Source organism: Brachionichthys hirsutus, unplaced genomic scaffold (assembly GCF_040956055.1).
Source record: "Brachionichthys hirsutus isolate HB-005 unplaced genomic scaffold, CSIRO-AGI_Bhir_v1 contig_647, whole genome shotgun sequence".
In the NCBI taxonomy this organism is placed as follows: Eukaryota; Metazoa; Chordata; class Actinopteri; order Lophiiformes; family Brachionichthyidae; genus Brachionichthys; species Brachionichthys hirsutus.
The window spans coordinates 22,591-46,490 of record NW_027180359.1 but is presented as its reverse complement, the minus strand read 5'-3'; the positions used below and the strand labels follow the sequence as shown (position 1 = coordinate 46,490).

At 41.5% G+C, this 23,900-nt stretch overlaps 1 protein-coding gene across 1 annotated transcript; it reads left to right on the top strand.

Annotated features, from left to right (window-relative positions):
* The first annotated feature begins 7,199 nt into the window (after window positions 1-7,199).
* LOC137914005 (lysophosphatidic acid receptor 1) lies at window positions 7,200-17,404 on the top strand. The gene is made up of 2 exons (XM_068757623.1): window positions 7,200-7,938; window positions 17,079-17,404. The coding sequence occupies exons 1-2, from the start codon at window positions 7,200-7,202 to the stop codon at window positions 17,402-17,404; spliced, it is 1,065 nt and encodes a 354-aa protein (XP_068613724.1).
* Window positions 17,405-23,900: the final 6,496 nt, after the last annotated feature.

Genomic DNA, 23,900 nt, shown 5'->3' with positions numbered 1-23,900 from the left:
CAACTTCCCTCCTCCCAAGTTTATACTCACGTGTATTTTTTGAGCGTTTGACAGGCTGTGGATTCAAATCATGCATAAAATGTCTTGCACTTACATCAGTCACGGGAAAAAAAAAGAGGAACCATAATATGCATACAAGAGGAAATCATTTTGTAATGCTCAAGAATATCTCTGAAACTCATGAAGGTCAGTAAAGTGTTACAAGACTCAAGGCGGAGATAGTAACTCACATCATTGAATAATAAACCTCATAGTCGTGCTGTTGTGTTTATAATTTTTCTTTGGGACTTGGATAATCATAAATCTTGCATGGAAACAGAATAAATCTATTTAAAGGTTATAGATGAAATTCAGTGGTTCATTACATTCATTAGCCGTCAGTGAAAACAGGCCCAGATATGGATGAACTCGGTGCAGCTCAGTGAAAAGATTGGATTGAAATCCCATGGGAAGGAATAGTGAAAGTATCATACACAAATATAAAGATTTACAATACTTTAATAAACCACAATAAATCAAATGTTTTACTACTTGAACATTTACTTTGACAAGTATTTAAAAACGGCGTCCCCTCTGCTGAGACGAGATGCAGTCAAATATTTGAAGTAATCTTGCTGCTAAAACTCAGACCGGGGTGAACGTTCACTTTTAAACATGGCAGCTTGAAGCGTGCGGCCAAGACAAAAGTGGATCAGCCTCAAGAGACGTCTGTGCAGCTCAGCCAAACACTGTTTCTGGAAACACCTGGTAGCTCAGATGTTTCCCATCCCACTGACTGTGTTTAGCTTGGCCAGGAAGAGAATAGTTAGCCAAATGCTCCAAAAAGTTCATCCCTATATGTGCACAACGATAGTAATTATGACACTCCAGAACATTCGGAGATCAATAGTATGGATGCTTTTGAGGAAAATCAGAATTTTCTGGGGACTGCTCTAACGTAATCCCATTTTGTATTTGCTTCACTGATGCAATCGCTGGAATAACGGATGACCGACACGCCCAACAATAAATTGCATTAAAAACTGACACGCGTGGTCGGAGGCGGCGCATCTGCAACATGAGACTCTGTCGAAGCTTGGATATCATGGCATATATGTGCTCATGCCTAATCGTGTAAGCAAACGCGTCTCTAATATGTTCCAGAAAAGGCTCAAGAGTAACTGGATCTGCCTTTGTATTGCTGTAAGTCGGAGACCAACAAATCCTCTTTCACATAGCACACAACTTAGTTCTACTGTGTTTACATATGCTGAGCCAAACTGCAAATGCTGTCTTTTTGTGTTAGTAGAACAGGGAGGCGCTCATGTGGACATTTCTCTCAACCACCATTAGTAGCTAAGAAAACTCGAGTTCAGGTGTGAAGCGGTTTCCACCTGTGAGTCATGCAGCTTCGGTCGTTCCAGGTTGCATTTTGAGGGGTTTACTCCGTGATTCATTTTATTGATTTTTTTTTTTTTCCTTTCTTGCAATTTTAGCCTGAAAACATGCTTTAAAACATGTGGAACAGATCATACGCTGCAAGACCTTAAAGTAGATTACTACACAGGCCTTCGCAAAGGTTGCGTAATTTGCTTCTCTGGAGATATGAATCAACGAGTTGGATTTTCAGTTTCAGTCTATAGACTTTCTACAAATAATTTATAACCAGATAAAGATGTTTCAAAACATTGTTGTTATTGACATTGCCAAAACCAAGTGCTGTGTGACAGCACTTGGCGGCTTGTCCAGGGTGCACTTGAACTGGCGGCTTGTCCAGGGTGTACCCCGCCTCTCTTCCGTAGCCTGCTGGGCTGGGCTCCAGCAAAACCAGCGACCCAGATTTCGGATAAAGCGGTCAGGAAAATGAATGCATGAATGTTGTATATTGCAGACATGCATTATAGTCTCCCCAACAAAATAGCTTAGCAACAAAAATCTCACCAGATATTTCTCTAATTCTATTCTGTCCTGTTCTAGTTGTCTTAATTATGCCGAGTTCTGTAGCTAGTTTTACTGTATAATGAGCCCTCAAACATAATGACTGAACTTGCGATAGCGGTTCTTAAGTGGCTGAAGGGGTATCAGCCAGTGAGGAGCTGTGAATCACGCCGTCATGGTGGCAGACGCACATGACTCAACACCAACTCTCAATCCAGCCCTTGTGCTGAGCTCTGCTGCAACCGTTTAACAGGGTTCGTGTGTGTGTGTGTGTGTGTGTGTGTGCTTTGTGAGCACCCGCCCATGATGTTAAAGGGACAGTCAGAAAATGAAAGCATGTGTGTGTGTGTCTGTCTGTTTGCGTGTGTTCTGCGTTGTAGATGACTTCTTTTTCTCCCTGCCTATGGGGTGGGAGCGTGGAAACAATGGGCACATTGTGAAGAGAGCTGGCAAAGAGGGAGAGGGGTGATGTTGAAGGGGAGGAATGAGGAGGAGAGGAGGAGAAAGTTGAGGAAAGCTGAAGAGAAGAGAAATGACAGGATGAGTTGAAAATAAGAGAGAGGATGGATGAAGAGGAGAAGGGAAGGGTTGCTGACCTAATGACAGGGCGGTGTGTGAAGGAGTTAAGAGGCTGGGAAGAGAAAGGTTCAGAGGTGAGGAAGGAAGAAGCAACTATAGTAAGGAGGGGAGAAATAAAGAAGGTGAAAGAGGAGGAGGAATATAAAGCAGATTGTAAAAAGAAGAAGAGCGATGGAATAAGGCCTTCGAGGATCAGACAAATTTACCTCAGCAGGCTTTACAATGCTATATTCAGGCAAGATAAACTCTATACAAACCTCAGGGAATAAAGTATAAAGTAAACTCACAGGGAATAAGAGTTGGGGAATTCCTCTTTCAGAATGGACAAAAAAATAGACTAGATAGTAAAATTCCAGAGTGGACAATCACTGCAGCAGAATTCTACAAAGGTCGTAAACAGAATAATTATGTACAAGGTGTCGAGCAAAGCAACAGTGCCGCTCCGTACAACCTTCACTCCATACGGAGACCTAGAAAGAGGAAAGACTGCGCAAATACACAAGAAGCAATGCAATGCAGGTGGTGGAAAGGGAAACAGATGACTATAGGCTGACAGTATCTTCTCATGGAATAAAGGATTTGATTCTGAGTTTGAAACCTGCAGAGCATAGTAGTAACAGATTTGAAGTTGTCAGAGTGTGTAACTATCTACAGGCTGATGTTAAATGATGAGTTTCGAGTTTGGACTCAGACCTCAGCCGAGTCAGACTGTCTAATATCAAGAGGGAGGGCTATTCCAGGGATGGAAAATAATATTTCAGAAGATCAGAAAGCATTCATGATTCAAAGATTCATGTGGAAAACCACAGATTGATTACGTTATGGACTAGTTGAGGTGTATATCGGAGTCTTATCAGTTCAGAAAGGGGATGAAATGGCTTTTCTTTGAAAAAGGTACCAAAGTAAATGTTTTAATTGTGCCTTTCGTGGTATTTAACCTGACTCAGTGTAAACGCCTGCTTTGGAGGTTGTGCAGACACGTTAACGGATGCTCTCCACAGACTAAACATGCTCTCAACAGAGGAATAACACGTCAAACATGACATTCAGTTTTTCTCTTAAATATTTATTACTCTTATGACTGCATTAATAACATCGGCCATAAGGTTTGGTGATGGATCTTAAAGAGTCTCATTAAGCATGTGTGCTAGCAGTCTTTTAGCCGACTGGACCTGCACAGTTTGTTTCGGTTTCTGTTATAACAACGTCAGAAATACACATACACAAAGTTTAGATGGAAAAGCCCGAGCTCTTAAAACAAAACACAAAACCATACAAAGGCAAAAGACATCCTGACCTACACTCTGTGAAAAATAAAATACGGTTTTTGGTTAAAGCGTATATACAGAATTAAAAATGCTGAAAATAATGTTTACAATAATACGAGTTACGGCCAGGGACTTACAGAAACGAATCATTCCCCTGTTAGAATATATTGGCCCTATTCATCAATCAAAACCCTTATAATATTGTCATATTGTGTCACAATACTATAATTTTGGGGTAATGTATGAAACTTTTTTCACTGGAGTCTCAGATGTTGAATTTTCTCATTCATTCTCATTCTCTTGTAAAAGTTCATCCATTTGAGTTAAAATGTTCCCACATCTTTGGTTTCTGCTTTTTTTGCACCCCATCTTCAAGATTTGGTGAAAGTATATTGTGAAGTGTGATGAACTTTATTTGCAGCTGAGTGTGGGACCTGTTCACAGAAATGTCCCTCAGAACTATGTCGTGCAGTAAGGAATTGTTTAATTCATGATGTCAGCACAAACACAATAGAGTATTTGCATGTGTTTGTAAGATTGTGCAACAGTAGAAAATAATGACAATGATAAATGTGTGTGTGTTAGTTGCAATATTCAGACTCTAACTCTTGAGTTATGACCTCACTTGTAAGGACTCCAGGGTGGTCCTTTCACACACGCACACACACACAGTCTGGCTGTGTGTGTGTGTGACACTAACAAGCATGAAGTGAGTGTGTCGACACACACTCAAGAACAGCAAGCATTTTGTTCTCTGTCTTTAACACCCAGGGTTCAAAACACACACACACACACACACACACACACACGCACACACCCCGAGGCAGGAGCAGAGAAATATAAAATCCAATTTATCTTGCTCAATGTTTTCCCTTTGCTTAATACCCCCCCCCCCCCACGCACACACACACAATGACAGGATCTCCCCTTGCATGCTCCAAGGGTCTGGTGGAATTGTTGGGTTGTGTGTCGGGATGCAACTGAAGCTTCCTCCACTATCCAGTGACGGCAATTTGCCTCAGACTTCTAATTCCCCGGTTCATGCTCCTCCCAGACTGCTAATGGCCGTAAGCTACAGACGACAAACAGAATCAGTGGGATTCCATCCGCGCCGGTACCACAGAGGCCTCTCTCCTGCATTATTGATGCTGAGCAGCTCTTCTTGCCCATGTAGTAATGGTTCTATTAGTGCTTCCCCTGCTCAAAAGCATCAAGCAGGCTTGAAAATGCTTGAATTAAGACGTTTGTTTCAGAAGAAGGAAGGCAGAGGTCTGTGTAGTCCTTTGATGCGGCTGAGCCCAGTTACTTCGCCCAGCTGGTGCCCATCTGAGGGCCGCTACCCGCATTCAACATTCTTTGCTTCGCCCCCTTCTGCCCTGGAAATGAAAACCTTCTCCGCCACACCTCCTCCCTGAAATTCACGTAGCTGCAGCGTACAGCATCCGTGGACTAATGGGTCACAAGGAAGGCAAGGGCAGTGCTGTTATTATGTCTACTTTGCACAGAGGATTGGAGCTATGCTCGCTACGTGTTTGCCACAGTTGCAGTTACCAAAAAAGCCTCAGAATGTGGGGAGTGAACTGATGGCAGCGTTTCAATCGTGGGAGAGTCTGAAGACAGCGCTTTATCTGACCGGCCAATGGATCGGTCGATGATGACTCCCTCCCATGGCAACGCAAGACAACCTATGGCCGACAAAGCTGGAATTAATAAAGATCAACAGCGTGCATCCAGATGAATATAGCTGAATCACATCTGCAGTAGGGCGGCAGTTCCAGCCTTAATAAAGGAAACGTCATCATTAACAGAGATTTGATCTGAAGCAGTCAAACGATCGAGTTTCATCAAAGTCAGTGATGATGGTGTGTGTCGAGCTCTAAAGTGTTAAAACATCAAATCTATGTTTCAGCGCTCATCGAGTGCTCTCTGAGACTCTAATTAAGAGATAAAAGTCTTTTTATCAGAAAATATTTTGATGACGTCAAGTTGACATATCTAACGGCAACTAGCACAATGCAGAATGACTGCAACACACACACACACACACACACACAACAAACTAAACGTGTCCTTTAAATTATCCCCGCTATTTTGTCAGCTGTCATTTTAAATGTTTATTTTTAAATGACATTATGTATTAATGTGAAGTAAACCAACTATAAAACATGTTAAGAAATAAAAGTTTCCCCACTATAATGACTGCTGGCCGGTATTTTTGTTTTGTTTTCCGTGTCCGTGCAGAAACGAAGCAGATGCATATGGCACATCTGGAACTAGGTATTATCTGTAATATAATGTGCCATCATTATTTCAGTAAGTAAAACAACATTTTACAGCCACTCCAATTTAACATCGCTGATGCCTTTTATCAGCCCGAGTCATGGAATAAAAGGCACATTGTCAAGAAAACAGCTTATTGAATTGAAGGCTTCCTTTATAACCATGTCTATGACTATATGATGCAACAGCATTTGGATCCAGAATGTAACGTGTCACATTGTGTTCTATTGAACAAAAGCATTGTCAGGAATTAATTTATGGGTTATGGCAACCAACAGTCAACATTTGGTAACATGTCTTCTACATCGTGGATTCTCAAACCCAGTATCTCACCAATAATAGTTTTGGAAAACTTTACTTTAACTTTGGCAAGCTTAACACCGCATCATTTCCCAGGAGTGTCTTTTATTTTTCATGAGAAGTTTTGGTACTTTTTCTCGAGTTACAATGAGGTCTGTCAGTTGTGTTTGTGTTTGCAGTTCAGTCTATAGAGGATTAAGAGACTCCTGTAGGAAAATCAAGAGTCGATGAAATGCTGGCGTCTGGATCAGAACATTTGACACTCACAGCTTAATTTCTCACCCCCTCTTGTTTTTCCATTTGCTACGCCCTTACACTCCATTGACATGCACACAACTTCAAAAACACACACAGACCCCATTTGGCTTGAGCCTCGACGTCTTGTATCTGGTCTGGGTGGGGCTGGAGCTTACAACCCCCCACCCGACACACACACACACACAAATCCTCTAATCATGCTGAGTCCAAACTGAAGGGGGGTTATTTTTGTTTTTCCATGTTTCAGAAACTAGATTCAGTCCACATTTTGCTAAGTATTGGTTTGTGTTGAACTTCTGAACTTTACCACAAAGTACAGATCAACTTTTGAAGCCTAATAATTCGCATGTGCTTAGAAAATCAACCGGAGAGGCTGCTCTGTACGGACGGATTCTGTTCTTTGCACTCTAATCCATAAAAATGCATCGTTTGAATGATATTTTTCAAAACATATATTTTCAACATATAATGGCTTTTTTGAGGTTGGTTGTCGATAAGTGAACATTTCCAATCTCCGACCTTTTGCACCATACCTTCATATTTGCTTTTTTCTAATATATAATCTATTCTCCCCTTCCAGAAAGCTCCATTACCATCATGGAGGAGGAACAGTGCTTCTACAATGAGACGATCACCTTCTTCTACAACCGCAGTGGTAAAGACCTTGCTACGGACTGGAACACCGTCAGCCGGCTGGTGATGGGGCTGGGCATCACTGTGTGCATCTTCATCATGCTCGCCAACCTTCTGGTGATGATCGCCATCTACGTCAACAGGAGATTCCACTTCCCCATCTACTACCTGATGGCCAACCTAGCAGCTGCTGACTTCTTCGCTGGACTGGCCTACTTCTACTTGATGTTCAACACAGGACCCAACACGAGACATCTCACTGTTTCAACATGGCTGCTGCGCCAGGGCTTGATCGACACCAGCCTGACGGCGTCCGTAGCTAACCTGCTTGCTATCGCCATCGAACGCCACATCACAGTCTTCCGCATGCAGCTGCACACACGCATGAGTAACCGGCGCGTGGTGGTGGTGATTGTCATAATCTGGACGATGTCCATACTGATGGGGGCCATCCCCAGCGTGGGCTGGAACTGTATCTGTAGTGTCCAGTCTTGCTCCAACATGGCGCCACTTTACAGCAACTCCTACCTGGTCTTCTGGGCAGTGTTTAACCTTGTGACATTTGTTGTCATGGTTACGCTGTATGCCCACATCTTTGTATACGTGCGCCAGAGGACCATGAGGATGTCACGGCACAGCTCTGGACCACGACGCAACAGAGATACCATGATGTCTCTGCTGAAAACTGTGGCAATTGTATTGGGTAAGGAAGAATGAATGAATCCATCCATCCATCTGTCCATCCGTCCATCCATCCGTTCATCCATCCGTCCGTCTGTCATTCTGCATGTGTTCAGTCCACGCTGTGTTTTTTATCTTCCTGATCCAAAGGGGGGCAATTGACTTGTTCCCATCTGGAGAGGATACATGCATACATAAGAAGCGGAATACATAGATTGCATGTTAGTACACCTTGTAAGCAGTTTGTTGGTTGTTTATTTTCCTTGTTCCTGAGGAAAATGAAAGTGGAGATGTTACTTATGGCCAGATATTTTTTTTTTTGCAAAGGACTAATGGTGGAAAAATAATGAACACAATTCCAGGGAGAATATCCTCACGGCATTCCGAGTGAAGCGTCCACATGACCATGGCTACTGTTTGCTGAAACAATGTCTAATGTTCAGTCATTGTCTTGTGTTAAAACAAAACTTCTGACCGTGACCGCATTCATCTTTTTTTAGTTTTTCAAATGAAACAATATTTTGCTGCACAGATACAACACCCTTTGATCCACATTTTTCCTCAGCGTTCCATCCAAAAATGTGTTGTGATCAAACGAGTTGGGTCTGATAATTGTGAGAGACATGCATTTATTATTATTTTCCAGAAATGTCCAGGCTTCCTCAGCTGTGTGTACTGAGATTCATATGGACTTACAATATTACAGTGGCAGGCTAACTTTTAGTTGTGTACATACTTGGTGAGTGCGAGTTGTGGGAAAATGACGGTGACTGTCTGGAAGCAGGATGTGTTGGTCCTAGACAAAACAGACCCGAGGATTCCGTGAGATCTGTCTCCTACGTGATGTGTTGTCTCATCCAGTCCCCTCTGTAGTCTTTGCTTCGATCTTAATTCAAAGCAGTGGACAGCAGGATGTCGTCTGCAGCCTTTTAACGCGTTTTCTATTGCTTAGAGAAGCTTTCATGGTTCAGGTTGGAAAGAGGTGGCTCTCAGTCTAAATCTGCAGATATTTGCATGCCTCTTATGGAGAAAGGGTGACGACAGATAAAGTAAATGTGCAAGTGTGTGTGGATCACTTCTGGCTGCACCTCATAAAGATTATTCTGGGATGACGGAAGGATAAGGAAGGGAAAGCGCTGGCATTTTCAAGTATTAATTTAAGTAGATGTTCAAATTTTGTTCCTCAATATCTTGGTTGATTATTGATTGATGTTTATGGAATTTGACACAGGCATGTAAGGTGGGGACTTCTATCTCACCACAGAATTCCCTCCGCATTGGATGCGGTTTGCGGATACTGTCGGATTGTCCCGTTTACTTATAGTGCATGTTTTAAAAAAAAAAAAACATATTGTAAAATATGCGTTCAATTTTCTCAGCATAAATGACAGTCATGAAGGTGTCCGATATGCACCATCATGCTAAATGTCTTCTGGATCTGATCCAGCGTGAGGCCAGGAACAAATATTACTTTTGAACATTAAACCCCATTTGTGAGGGTTGCTATGGTGACTTTTGCTGCAGGTTGATTTCTGCACGGCGTCCGGAGCTAACAATCAGAGAATCACAGCCACAAATAAGAACAATCTAAACTCTTAAATCAGGTCTATGACGAGGGCGGGCTGGAGCCACAGAAGGAAAACTAACAGAAATACACAGCCGGATTACCTACAAACAATATTACCAGCAGGTCCATTGAAAAAACAAAGACAGCGACCGGGAATAAATATGGGAGGACACAGAACTACGGGATGGAGGCAGAAGCATAATCTGTTAGATGAGCAGGGGTAACTAAGGAGCTGATGATGATGAGCTGGGATGTGGAACAGATGCGTCTCGTTTGGCTTCATCAGCGCACCTGTAGCTGTGTCTGAAATCACACGAGGACATACTATAAGTGCGGGAGAGCAGAGAAGCATCGAGTAATGATGCCAGGACAAGGACTATGAGAACCCCTTTTAAAAAGAGGCATACTTTATTAGTTATCTTTGTTTCTCAATCTTACTCTTATCAAAAGGAGTTCTTGTTGGTCACAATTAAACCCTTAACAGAACAGTTTCATTATTACATTTTCATACAAGTAAGATGAAAAATGCATATCTAACTGGATGATTCAACGCCAATGCCTTACTCAAAAATCCTTTATTAACGGGGCTGTATTTTAGATGCCTTCCTAAACGTTCGAGAAGAAGCGTCCTTCTATTAGTCATATTTGCGAGTATTATTGAATACTGTGCCAAACTCAGTTCTGATCTGGAGAAGAAGAAAAAAAGCCAGTTTGAATGATACGAACAGAAACTCTCATCTTCTCTCTTTAATGATTCAAAACCGGTGCCAAATCGACCATGACCCTTGTTCCCTGGGTGTGGGCCTGTGCGTCAGGTGTTGGCTCATGTAGGGGTTCTCTGAATGATTTCATTATCTTAAAGCCTTATGTTGTTGCACACGCTCACATCGTCAGACAGCATGGAGCGCCAAGACATACCATGGCCAAACAGATGCACACAGATGTCTTATCCCTGACTCTTGTATCAGAATCACACTGTATAACCAATCGATGTTCAGCGTGGGAGCTGAATGATTTTTATCTGTAGTGCCTGTAAGAGCAGAACAAATCAGAGCTCAGCACAAGCCTCCAAACCTGTCACCTGTTTTCTGTGTGTTCGAGTTCAGCATCTGTCCTTTTGAAAATGTTTCCAGCAGTGATTTGCTGATTTCTGGCGAATTCAACGCGCTCTGTGCCACGACAACACGTTTCACTTGTTCTATCGGCTTTTCCTGTAAGCCTGGATTTGTTAGCTTGGATTAACAGCTATAGGGTTCAAGTATAACCGAGTATTGTCCAGTTCAGCTGTGCCTGTCGGGAAAGGAATTTGTCTGTGTGTGTGTGTGTGTGTGTGTGTGTGTGTGGTGGAATTTAATTGGTTTCTATTTGAAAATCAATTTTAATTTTGTTTTTCTCATTAGAAATTAATAATCTACTCATAAAAACTGTTATGTTTAGCGCATTTCTGATAAATAATAACATGAATGCAAATTGAGCAAACCCTGATTTACAGTGCTGCTTCTTAATTGTCAGATATCAAACATATTGATTAACAAGGAGCTGGTGGCAGGAAAATTTTATAAGAAATGTCTTAAAATACATTCTAACATATCCTTTTTTTATTGTCTCTAACTTTACATAATTTCAAACAAAGCTTAAAGTGTATTGGGTGGTGCTTATTCTGGAGTTGGGCAGGGCTATGTATTATCTGGTCCTTGATTTCATCAGCAGCCTGTCAGTGTACACAACAAGGCCATTGTGTCAATAACTTAGACACTGAATGTGAACTCTTATCTTCACTCCTGTGAGCACAAGTGCTTATATGGAAATAGGAACACAGGAAAATATGTAATTCTGACAGCAAATTACAAACCATCTCAGTAATATGTTTAATGGTTTCTGCCCACTAATTTATTTCAGTAGGATGATATGGCTGTGGCCGCAGATGATCGGGAAAATGATAAAGAGAGGCTGAGCGATAGAGAGGAGGGTGGAACTGGGAGAGAAACAGGAATGGGGTGAGAAATACTAGATAGAGAGGTATGGCTGCACTAAGACAAAGACAGGAGAGATTTAAAAAAGGGAGAGAGAAGGGGAGTGAAAATGTCAAGATAGGGTGAAAAGAAGGAAAACTGTTATAGGATATAAAAAAAAGATAAATGGGGAACATGAGACATCAGGAAAAGAGGAAAAGTTTAATGAGAAAACCTCTGTCAAGTATCTCATTTCCCACTCAGGACTTTACGCGAAATAAAAAAATAAAAAATAAAATACAAGATGAAATCCATCCATTTTCTTGACTGGATGGATGGAAATTGAGTTTTCAATATTCAAATTTAATATTTGTTCCTGACCTCATTCTGGTTCAGCTCCAGAAGACATTTTGCATGATAGTGCATACTGGACCCCTTTATGACTGTGATTTTTGGTGAGTGAATTGAATGCATATTTTACAAGATATAATTTTTTGAAAAAGCCTCCATTACGAATAAATGGAAAAATCCAGATGTTTTTGTTTTCTTTATCCAGACAGGTATCCAGATCGCTCTCAAAATTAAATGGGATCTAATATAGACCAAGAACCATCTTCAGGTTTTTTTTCAAAATACATCCAGCTGTTTTTCCATAATCTTGCGGACAGACCGATGCCATTACTTTCTTTGCCAAAGTAACGTCATGTAAAGGTTTGTTGGCCACGGAAGACACCACAATACTAGATTACGTGTGTGAAAGCTTGTAAGCATGTGGGTTACATCAGCACGATGTAAAGAATGTCAGAGGTGAAAGGCTCAGCATCAGGAGTCTCAAAGGGCTGCATGCGAGGTTTTGCTATTACGCATTATTTTTACACCACAGCAAGACAATTGCAAGTATTTTATTTTATGGCGTGAAACTCATGTCATCATCAGTTGTCTAAACACTAACAACAAATTTACTTAATTTACTTTTAATGAAAGACATACCAAAGTAGAGCACGTTAACAACTTGGTTTCATTGCAACCGTATGTCCATTACTTCCTTCATCCCACAATCATGGGATGGGGGGATGGGAAAGCTTCCACCTGAGTAAAATAATCCTACAAGCCAGCAGAGTAGTAAAGTTCAAGGCCTGTTTGGGGGGATTAGATAAATTTGTGTCAGAAGGGAGGCCAAAAATGGTTGAAAGCGAGTTAGGAGGAGGAATGGTCTGGCCATATGCTTGGCTACGTGTATCAAAAATCTCCCTCCAAAATGCACTCAGTTTAGGGCAACCCCAAAACATGTGGACATATTACAAATGTTGGATACATTTTTGACAATCTTGTATTTGTTTAATGTATTTTATAGAATGCCTTACACTGGATCAAGGCATGGCGGGCACTAATAGAGGACGAATGAATTCATTTTAAAGCTTTAACCCACTGCTGTTCAGACGAAGCTGTCCGTAGCTCATTTTTCCAACTTCTTTCAGTGGCAGAAATTGTCTTTAAAATTACTTTATCAAAGTGTTTTATACAAGACTGAAACGCATTTACTCTGTTGAGGGACTGTTTTAAGTAGATGGCCCAATTATGTTTCAGGAGGTCTGTTGGGGGAATGAGGTAATTGTTTGTTCACAAAATCTCTAGCCTGTAGATAACGGGAAAGGTTTGCATTTGGCAGACCAAATTTAGATGAGAGGTCAGCAAAAGATGAAAAAAACGTCATTCTCATACAAATCCGTAACCGTCTTGTCGTTTGTCATGCCAAATTCTGAAGGCCACATCAGCTATTGAAGGTATAAACTCACAGGCGTTAGTACAGATGGCCCAAGGGTTGCGGGATGTTTTCCAAACTGCCTCCAAATGGCTCCCTTTTCCCTAGCTGTTGGGTTATCTCCAACATGGGATAAAGACAGAGCTAAGTACTGATAATAATGAACAGAGGCTATATGACATCCCCATTTGTACCCAGAATCATCCTCATCACACACCCAATATAAATGTTTCTGTATATCGGCTGTCCAATAATATTGTCTGAAATTGTAGCATCGCGTAAATAGTATAGCTTTACGGACTCTAGGGGACTTCCAGACCCATACAAATTGTGAAACCGCTTTATCCAGCGTGTCAAATAATGACTTGTTACGGAGAATGGGGACACGTTAAAATCTAGGGAAATCACATGCCCTACTAAAGACAATGGTAATAAAGACCACCGGTCAAAATCCTTCCCAACACACTCCAATAAAGATTTTAAAAAAAGTTATGTTTCACCATATCAGATATAGAGGGAGAGGTGAAGATCCCAAGATATCAAAATCCAGTACCCATCTGAAAGATGCGATTGAGCGAGGAAGCTGCTTGGCCAATGAGATGAGAGGCAGTGATATTTTATATTTTGCAGATTGTATATTCTTTTTATCAGAGGAAAGCACCACGTGATCATAGCTCTGTAAAAACGTTTAGGGTGGCTGTTGTTTGGAGTGGAAATTACTGGTAGGGGTTACGCTTATAGTGATGACAGCTCACAATTCTTACTCGCAGTCCAGTGCGGCCACTGCAAGAAAAGAAAAGGCTTTATGATGAGTCATTGATGTGTTTATAGTTTTGGTTAGGGGTTAGGGAGACTGCTTTGCTCGCTTTGTGCGTTTGGCTGTCGGTCATTATAGGCATAAATTACATTTGGGGCTTCGCTGTGTTTCATGGAGATGCTCTAAATGTACTTAGAGCTTTGCAGCACCCAGACAGTTACTGAATGCATGGTGTAAGAGCGGCAACCATTGTGGATACAGACAGAAAAGACAGACAATCACGCCTTCGTCTAATTTTTATTCCGCTACACTTGTGACTAAGTGGAAAAGAATATGCTGCTGCAATAAGACCGAGAAACGGCAAAGCCTTTCCGCACAAACCCTCATTGTGATTAGGGGAATAGATCCCCTTTTCCCAAGCTGAAGGAGGAGGAGGTGAGCAGAGGAAGAATATTAACTCAAAATAATTGTCCCTAATGGCGCTGGACAAAGTGCTTTAGTGCTGAAACCGAAGCCCTGCTATTGGTTAATGATCTGATTGTTGATTGCAAAGAGAAGGAAGCTGAAATGGGCAGCATTCTCAGACTGCTTCCTCAACACGACTAAAATGTTCTCATGCTTGTGCATCATAGTGCGCCAGCGTCTGCCTTTGTGCTGTAATGTTGTGTGTGGAGTTGTCTGATTCTCATTATTCCCTTATTTTTCTTCCCACACTCTTCTGTTCTTTGTCTTATGGAAACCCCATTTCCGCTGTGACAATAAAAAAAAAAGAATGAAGACCAGGAATGAAAATGCGACAAACTCTCATAAATCCTTTTCTATTTGTTTTTCCAACAATCGCATCTGCCCTGTGATGAACTGGCGGCTTGTTCGGGGTGTTTCTTTTTTATTATGATGAACTATTAGCCAGTATTGTGGCTAAGTCACCGTGGAGCTGAGGATGATTTTGGCAACAAATTCATACGTCTCTTGTTTGTTTTTTATCAATGAACGTATCACAGCAGTTTTCCATATATTTATTTATCTCTCTTCCCCAATAACTTTCCATCTCTCTGGTTTCCTTTCCCTCCATGTACCATCTGCAAGTTGTGAAAAGGTTTTATTTAGGTCCAAACAGAATTTGTTTCTCCTGTAAACATAAAAAACGAACAACCTCAGCTTCACCTCATGAGAAACGGCCAGCAACGAGGCAGTCTTGTGATGAACTATGTATAAAACTTGTTTCAAGTACCACAACCTTTTTCTTCATTTAAGCCTTAAATTTTAAGGGAAGGTCAATACAAACATCCAATAAATATATATTTACATATTTAAAGCAGAAACCATGATGGCACAGAAGAGAAGTATTATGACCTTGGATGATTAGTTGTATTGTTTGCATACGAAGAGACGAATATTTGCTGTAATTAGGGTAAAATCCGTGGCTGGATTAGTTCATCGCTGACATAAAATGAGACGGTGTTCCTGAAGGCAGGAAATACGGTCGTGCTCACTCAGAGTGATGTTTCAATGAGAGACAAATACTTTGGATAGTTTCTCTGCTGGGGTGCGAGCCATTTGAGAAATGCATCAAACGCCGGAGTGTCTGCCTGCATAGCAGGGGAGTGAGGTCAAGCCGCCGCTCCAGCTGCCGCCTGTAACACTAACAGATAGCAGGCCCGTCCCTCCGCCCGTCGATATCCCCTCTCTGCCTCTTTCTCTGTCCGCTTGCCTCATTTGTGAGCCAGACTTTTTTTTGTTTTACAAGCCTCAAGAGAGCAATGTCCTACAGTTGTCTTATAGTTAAGACAAATAGCATCTGTTGAGACACTTGAACTTGATGCTTATGAGTAATGAGTTAATGACACCCCCCCCCACACACACACAGACACACACAAACAACTGTTGACACGCAAGAGGCTTAATAGAGGATGCGGTGTGATTGGTTCCCTGATCTGACTTCCTGAGACATCCTGTCCCATCTCTGACAAACACTCTCTTTTCTTTTCCCTTCGTTTCTTTCCTTTTCTCTTCTTTCTCCATATGAAACACTTTGTAAAGGACTGTCAAATTACGTTTCAGCAGATTGATGTGGTGCATTTTGGACAGCAGCATTTTTGGCTGTAGGTAAAGAGGACTTTTTGAATTTGCTGGAAGAAAATAATTTGATCGACATTGAGTCATCTTTATATCACTTTTTTATTCTATCTGAGCCAAACTGATTTACTGGCATCTCATTTATTTATCTGACACTGGAAAGTTTTATGTGGAAAGTTTGCCATTATTTTTGTGGTCCATGTACAGAGACCAAAAAGTGAAAAAGTTACATACAAAACATTCAGATTCAGATTCAGATGCATGCCAAAATAGAAAATGCATAATCTAAATCTTACATCAGAAAAATTATTCAACCAAATAATTTTTTGTCCTAAATGTGCCGTTGAATGGTTCTGGACATTCTTTGTGTGAGATGAGCGTTTTTCTTTGATGCACAGAAGGTGGGGCTGTAAAGTGATGGTGATGTCATGGTTACAGTGTGATTTTGTCTTTTTCAAACACAGCAAAAAACAACTTTTGATTCTCAGACTTTGCTGCCTCACCCAAGCGTTACATCATCCGGTCGATGGTCGAGGACTAAGCTACAGTTTCAGTAACAAGATCTAAGATTAGTTTTATTTCTCATCTTGGGTAGGTTTCGTTCGTCGCCGTCGAAGTGAGCCTGATTCAAACACAGTGTGTTTCATTATCATCCACATCATTACGTTGATATCAGAGCAAAGTTGCAACAGCAGGATTACTCCCATGTGTGGGACGATAACTAGGATCATAAAAACCCAAGTGATGAGTCGTCACTATACTTGGTCAGTGTAAGTGAATATATTCTTTGAGTCGGCATGATTCAAATATCAGTCAGAAGGAAATCATCCAATGTCATGAGGCATGAAATTTCAAGCTGCAGGAATAAAGGAAGTCGAGTAATGCCCCGGTAATGCGCCAAGAAATAAGAGAAAGTGAAGAAAAATTCTAATTGCATTCTATTTTGTATGTGAACTAAAACTGAATAGCATCATTTGTTGATAATTGAATGCAAACATAAAAAAAAAAAAAAAAAAAAAACATTTTTCCCTTTGTTGTGTCTCCTCAGGAGCCTTCATCGTCTGCTGGACACCCGGCCTGGTCCTGCTCCTCCTCGACGTTTTCTGCGCCAGCTGCACCGTCCTCACCTACGAAAAGTTCTTCTTGCTCCTCGCCGAGTTCAACTCGGCCATGAACCCGATCATCTACTCCTACCGTGACAAGGAGATGAGCGCCACCTTCCGGCAGATCCTGTGCTGTCAGAGGCAAGAGAATGTCAACGGGACGGCAGCGGAGGGATCTGACCGCTCGGCGTCGTCCGTCAACCACACGGTGCTGAGCGGAGGAACGCACCAGCACCAGCACCACCACCACAATGAGCACTCAGTGGTATGAAGGATGCATGGAGAGCTGAGATTAATTCAAATGCCTCGGATGGGGTTAATCTCTTGGGAGTCTGACTGAAAGAAGGGAACCGGAAGCATAGGAAGTTCGAGAAGGACAGCAAACTTGATAAGAACTGACGGCGGTATCTGGATGACATTGGGGATGAAGATGGTGAGATCAGATTTATGAAGAAAGATGACTTTCTGGGTGGAGGAAGACGAGCAAAGGAATTGAAGCCGCAGGAGTTAATTGGGAGGCTGTTAGTATTTCTGTTTAGTCGTTTATTGTTTTCTATTTGTGTGAAATCTGTTTTGGCCAGCGCTGATGTGAACTATTTAAATATAATCTGTGAAGTGAAGGGAAAGTAGTGTCAGTACAGCCCATCGTCATTCTTTTACCAACCTTTAAATCTAAAATCTGCAGGAATTCATTATTTCACCTTTTTTCCCCTCCTGCTAAATGAAACAAAACATTTGTTCATGCATCCAAAGAGTTTCTGCCTGTTTTCTAACCTAGAAGTTTGTGATCTGCAGAAACTCTGCGTTTTTTCCCTTGAAGGAATTGGAGACAAGTTGTTCCAGGGGTCGACCCTAAAAACAGAGGAGGATGCTAGTTCCATCAGAGCAAAGGTGGAGGTCACGCCTGGTGAATGTTAACAGCAACAACATGACATGGAATCATGATAGAAAATGCTTCTGCTTCTCATGGATATACTGAGTATCCACGAGGCTGACTGAGGAATTTTGAAAATCTAACCAGTCTGTTCTTTAGAAATGCACAATTACGGTAAATTATGTAAATGTAGAATTGGGAAAAACACGTGTATCATATTCTAAAAGCTGACTCATGAATTTTCAGTGCAAAGAAGGGAAAAAAAAGGACTTTTAAAGTATTAAAGCTACATGTTGCCATAAGAAACAAACAAAAGCAAACAAAAGCATGAGCTCTTAGACACTGACTTTGACTATTTACTACCAAATGGCCAATATTTTGACCAGTTAAATAAAGTGGACAGAATATGCCCACAACTACATTAGCGACTTAGTGTGGCTAAATCATTAACGTCAGAAAGCTAATTGGTGCATAAAGCATTGCTGTTTATCACCATCTGGTTTTAGCTGTTTAAAAAGCTGATTTCCTACTCCGCACTGAACACTGGAAAGCGATGGTCGGGGCACCAACACTTCGATAATAGTCGGAGTATTTACACCTCATCCAGAAACAGACATTAACGCTTCACCCAAGACTTAAGTATGTGCAGACCAAAAAAAACCAACATTTTTTAACCTGAAACTTAATCGTGTGTATACGTATGTTTTTGCAGTGTCAGTGTTCTTTGTGATATGAAGTAAAACAGATATCCCTCTGTGTTTTTTTTTTCATTGAATGAGGTATTTCACATATAAGTACACATATTTCTGGTCCTTCTCTTGTCGGCCCTGCTTGTGAAATCATTCCTCCTGACAACCGCCTTCCTGGGGTCAACAATGAACTAACCTAACCACACTTATTTGAGCATAATATATAGTCTTCTTACATCCATGCTATGAGGGGCTTTCCCTTTATTTGCACTGCTTCATCTGACCACATCTCCATTGTGGAGTAAGTTGTCTTATTCCTTTGGTTAGTAGCAGCTTGTGCTGCATTTGAGCCAAACAGAGAATCTTTATTGAAAAGAAGCAAAGCGGTCTGTCAGTCTGAAGTTTGGTTACCCACTGTCAAGGGTCTTGAACAGAGGGTTGCTCCACCAACACGTGTTTTTAAATGGCCAATGTTCAGAATTCAAGTCTAAACTGGCATAAACCACGTTTTTACAGTCCAAACCAAACACTGGCGTGGGTGACATAAAGGGTGTTGGTAAAGACATTACATATTATTCTTGTCCCACACAAAACCTGCATATAGCAGTAGTTGTTTTTTTATGTTTACTTAAACTATACGGTGCATTTTTGTCAGTTTGTTTTGCTTGCAGGTGAACTTCCCACACAGATGATGAAATGTATGACTTACAGTAAAGCAGTGTTATTATTTCCTCGAGTTCACTCCCCCGACTTCTACTGATAACTTTGGAGCTGAAAGACCGGCAAGTGTTATAACGTACATTTTTAAAGGTCTCCAAGAACAGTTTATAGGTCCAGAATTCTAGGATGAAGCTTGATACAAGAATCCAAACGCAGCCAAATGTTTTCTTGGAATCGCCTTGTGCATCAGGGGACGTCTGTCAAAGCGGCCAAAATATTTACCTTTCCACAGAATGTTACTTTAATTGTTGTTTTTAAGTGTACCTTTGTTATTCAGACTGGGGTGTGGCTGTCGTATCAACTTTCTCGAGTTTCCATGATGTTTTTCAGGTTTTTAATCCTAAATCTGTGCTTTTCCACTCTCAACATAAAGAATATCAGATGTTTTCATAGGCAATTTAATTCCCCGTTTAATTTAACATATATTACTATAAGTAGCAGCAGTGCCACTCATTGTTCCAAACATTGTCAGTCTATGACTCTGGATCCAAGTCTATTCAGGTTACATTGCGAACCAACTCAACTGTTGTTGTTTTTTTCCGGTGTGTAGTTCTTTTCACACTGTTTCAAGTACTTGTGTACAGCATGTATGTATATAAATATATTATTCAGAGTTAATCACCAAAGGGAAAGCGTTTTGTGTCTGTAAAGTTAACTGTGTTATACTCCAAATGTCCAAACGTACTGTTGTGTTTTGTTTATTGCTTGTAAGTTCACGAGCTTTTCTGAATTGTGATCAAAATTGACAATTTGCTTGTAGACATTATTGCAGTTATTAACCTGTTTGCAACCCACAACTCTGTATTTATGTGTGCAGTGCCTTCGAGTTCTCCTCAAAGAATCAATTAAAAGCGGGCTGAATAACATCGTTGTAGGTCGCCCTGTTCTACCACACCCACGCCCACACTGATGCTGAACATGATCCACACCCACCCAACGGTGATGTCACAGTGTCCTGACGAGTAGAAGGTTCATGTCAGTGTTATAGAGCAATATTTTACTTTAGTATGACGATGGCATGATGGTGTAGTGGTTAGCGCTCTTTCTTCACAGCAAGAAGGTACCGGGTTCGGATCCTATGTGGAGTTTATTTGTTCTCCCCGCTTCGGCGTGGGTTTTCTCCATGTTCTCCGGTTTCGTCCCGCCTCCATAAAACATGTAGAGCGTGTGTGTGCGTCAATCGTTGTCTGTCTATGGCACCCCGATGCGCTGGCGACGCTTCCGGAGTGTACGCCGGAAGCTGGGATAGGCTCCCAGCAATTCCCGTGTTCCGAAAAGCGGTAAGAACATGGATGGATGGAACGTCTCCTCAAGAGCGCTTGATTTGATGAATTTTCACATTACGAAGCACATCCCAAAATAAGGCTGAATCAGTTTTAAAGAAAGGTTTTAAAGGCTTTAAAAACAGTCAAATTGTTGCGTCCCGTAGGGCTAGCGAGCAGAGAAGACCCCAAAAATGCGGAGACAGAGCCGGGAAACAGAATAGAGACTTTAATCGCTCTTAAACAAAAAACAGTCAGTCTAAAAATGGTACTGAGGGGTGGACGGGCTGGAAGAAGAAACAACACAAAATCGCAGCCGAACAAAAGTGCAAAAAACAACAACAGCTGAGCTGGTAACTAATCTAACAAACAAAATAAAAAAAAATTGTAACCGATTAAAAAAGGCTGTTGGAGAGTCTGTGTGCAAAACAAGTAATGTGGAAAAATGCTTTGTTCTAGAACAGATTAAAATAATAACATCGTTACATAACTCCTTGAGGCACAGCAGTGTTCTTCGTGTTTGTATTTGAAAGCAGTGAAATTCCCCTGGAAGAAAACGTGTGTTATCTGTGTTACGGGAACGGCCCCGTCACACTTTGCCTTTAGTCTAAAACATTGCATCAGTCGGGTGTGGCCAAAATGATGAATACAAAAACAGACACTAACATGATCAAGAGGTTGGTGTTTTTCTCAAATTGAAAAACCTTCTTCTCAAGAAACTCTTGACAAATCTAACTGTGGCCTTGCAAATCTCACTTTTCTGTTAATGAGGGAAAAAATGAAGCAACTTGACAAAACCTATTTCGACCAGCTGGTGAGCGTTGCTTCATATTCAGTAGTAAATCCTGAGTATTTACACATATTTACCCTGTGGAGGTAGATGAAGATGGGATCAGTTCCATTCTTAGTGGTCATAACCAGAACAAGGCCTACATTTGTGAGCAACAAAGGAAAGAACCGGTTAAATTAAAACCCCTGGATTTCACATAAGCATGAATGTTTTTCATCTTCTATCAAATTCAATTGTCTCACACATTTGAAGGGCTGTCAGGATCTGTATTGTATCAATGTTAGCTGCTGTGTTGGGGGAAGAACAGTGCACATTAGTGCACACGCACTAACAGCAATGAGGCTTTAGGGAATTACAGAAAGCAGGGAAGGGGGAACGAGGTCTATCCGAAGGCTTCTTGATGGGACCCGGGCGATAAATGACCGTGTGAAATCTTCAATATGTTAATAAAAAAAACATACAAAAACATGAAAAGTTCTACAGTCTGTATCTGATATTTCAATGTGTGTGTGTGTGTGTGTGCATGTGTGATACTGTGACACAGGGTGTTGTGTGTTATATGAATTTAGCTGCACACTGGACAGCGGCCAAAAGTGTGTTTTATAGGACAGAATGTCCTCCCTCTCTCTTTTTCTCTCACTGTGTGTGTGTGTGCGTGTGTGTGTGTGTGTGTGTGTGTGTGTGTGTGTGCGCGTGCGTGCACACGCGCGTGTCAGATGCACACTCCTTTATGCTTATTGTTCCACAGCATTGGAGTGTTAGCGTCCAGCTGACTGATATACGTCTCCCTTCCGTCCTGTTGCTCCAAGAATGAGCCAATCAGAGCTGATGCAGCCACACAGGAAGTTCCCCTGTGCCGCCGCTGAGTGACGAGGATGTTGTATCTTCATCGCAACGTCAATAAAGACACTTTCCGTGGTTCTCTACACGGTTTGCTGATTGACAAATACGGCCCCTTGGTCAAAGGTCCCACCACATGTGTGGCACATAAATTTGAGCTGCTGAGTGTATTCCTGTTTTCAATTTGATGCATGATGCATGGAAATGTGAATAAGATAACAAAAGCAAAGCTGTGTCCATGACAGGAATCCCATGACCTCTGGCGAAAACGTCACTGAAGTTTCAACACATGAAATGCATCCAAGAACTTACTCTGAAACATGATGAAGTTTCAGAGCCAAACGAGACGATGACAATATGGGAAGTGATTTTTCATTCCAGAACCAGCAGCCTCCAAACACTGAGAATCGTTGTTATGAGATGAAGGAAGGTTTCAGTTCATTCAGATAAACCCTTACTGCGGCTGGCTGCATGCTGCATGTTTGAACGGAAACATTTCAGAAAATAAAGCAGATGGAGACAGAGAAAAGAAACTAATCGCGACTAATGATATGAAAGGAAACGGGGGGGGGGGGGGGGGGGGGAGAGAGAAAGAGAAGCTCGAGAGAAGATTCCTTCCCATAAACCAACCATCAATCCATATTATAGAGCCAGTAAAGTACAGACAGCCATAAGGACTCACTTAAATGCAGTACAGACAGAGGAACCTGTAGGAAGTGTGAGGAGGAAAGTGTGTGTGTGTGTTTGCGTGTGTAGGTGTGTGTGTGGCGGGGGGTCTAATCCACAGTTTAGATGAAGAAGAGGGATGACTGGACCAGGCCAAACTTCATGCTGCCGAGTTTAAACAGTTTACATCTGGTATCCCCAAAACACACACACACACACACACACACACAAACACACAAACACACTCACGCACCCACAAGCAGATGTCTTTCATAAATGAAGGCACACACAAGTGAAGTAAACACACACACATTCACAAAATTGAGAGGGACCAATGGATATAAGAACACATCACCCACCACAGAAACAAAGTTGATTCCTCCCTGAGCCCTCTAGTGGTGAATAGTAGAACTACGCGTACAAGGCTGCTCCGCCTGTGTGTGTAGGGTGGATGCCTTTGCCTAAATATCTAAATAAACAGAGCGCAAGAGGCAGTTAAGCAGAATTTAGGGCGACAGAGACAGAACGTGTCCTTCCATTTCTAATAACTAACATTTTGGAGGTTGAAGTCAACACATTTGCTAATTCTTCATCCTCTTGCCTCTACCAGGATGCTTTATTTCTATGTTTGCCTGCGCTGCAACCCTCACGTTAAACGGAGGTAAACGAGTAATGTTGAGGTAGTTACAAGGCAAATATCAGTTACTGTGGGTACATTTGTGTATCCCCCCCCCCCTGCTATGATTCTACACACTTGACATGAAGCCGCACCATAAAATATCTTTGATAGGAAATAGTAGTGTTCGTCAGTTTGATACACTTTGGCCGAGGATATTAAACATCTTGAATGATTTTTGTGAAATTTTGTTTTTGAATTGTCTCCAGATGATTTTCAATTTGCAGGAGAAATTTTCCAACTGTGCACA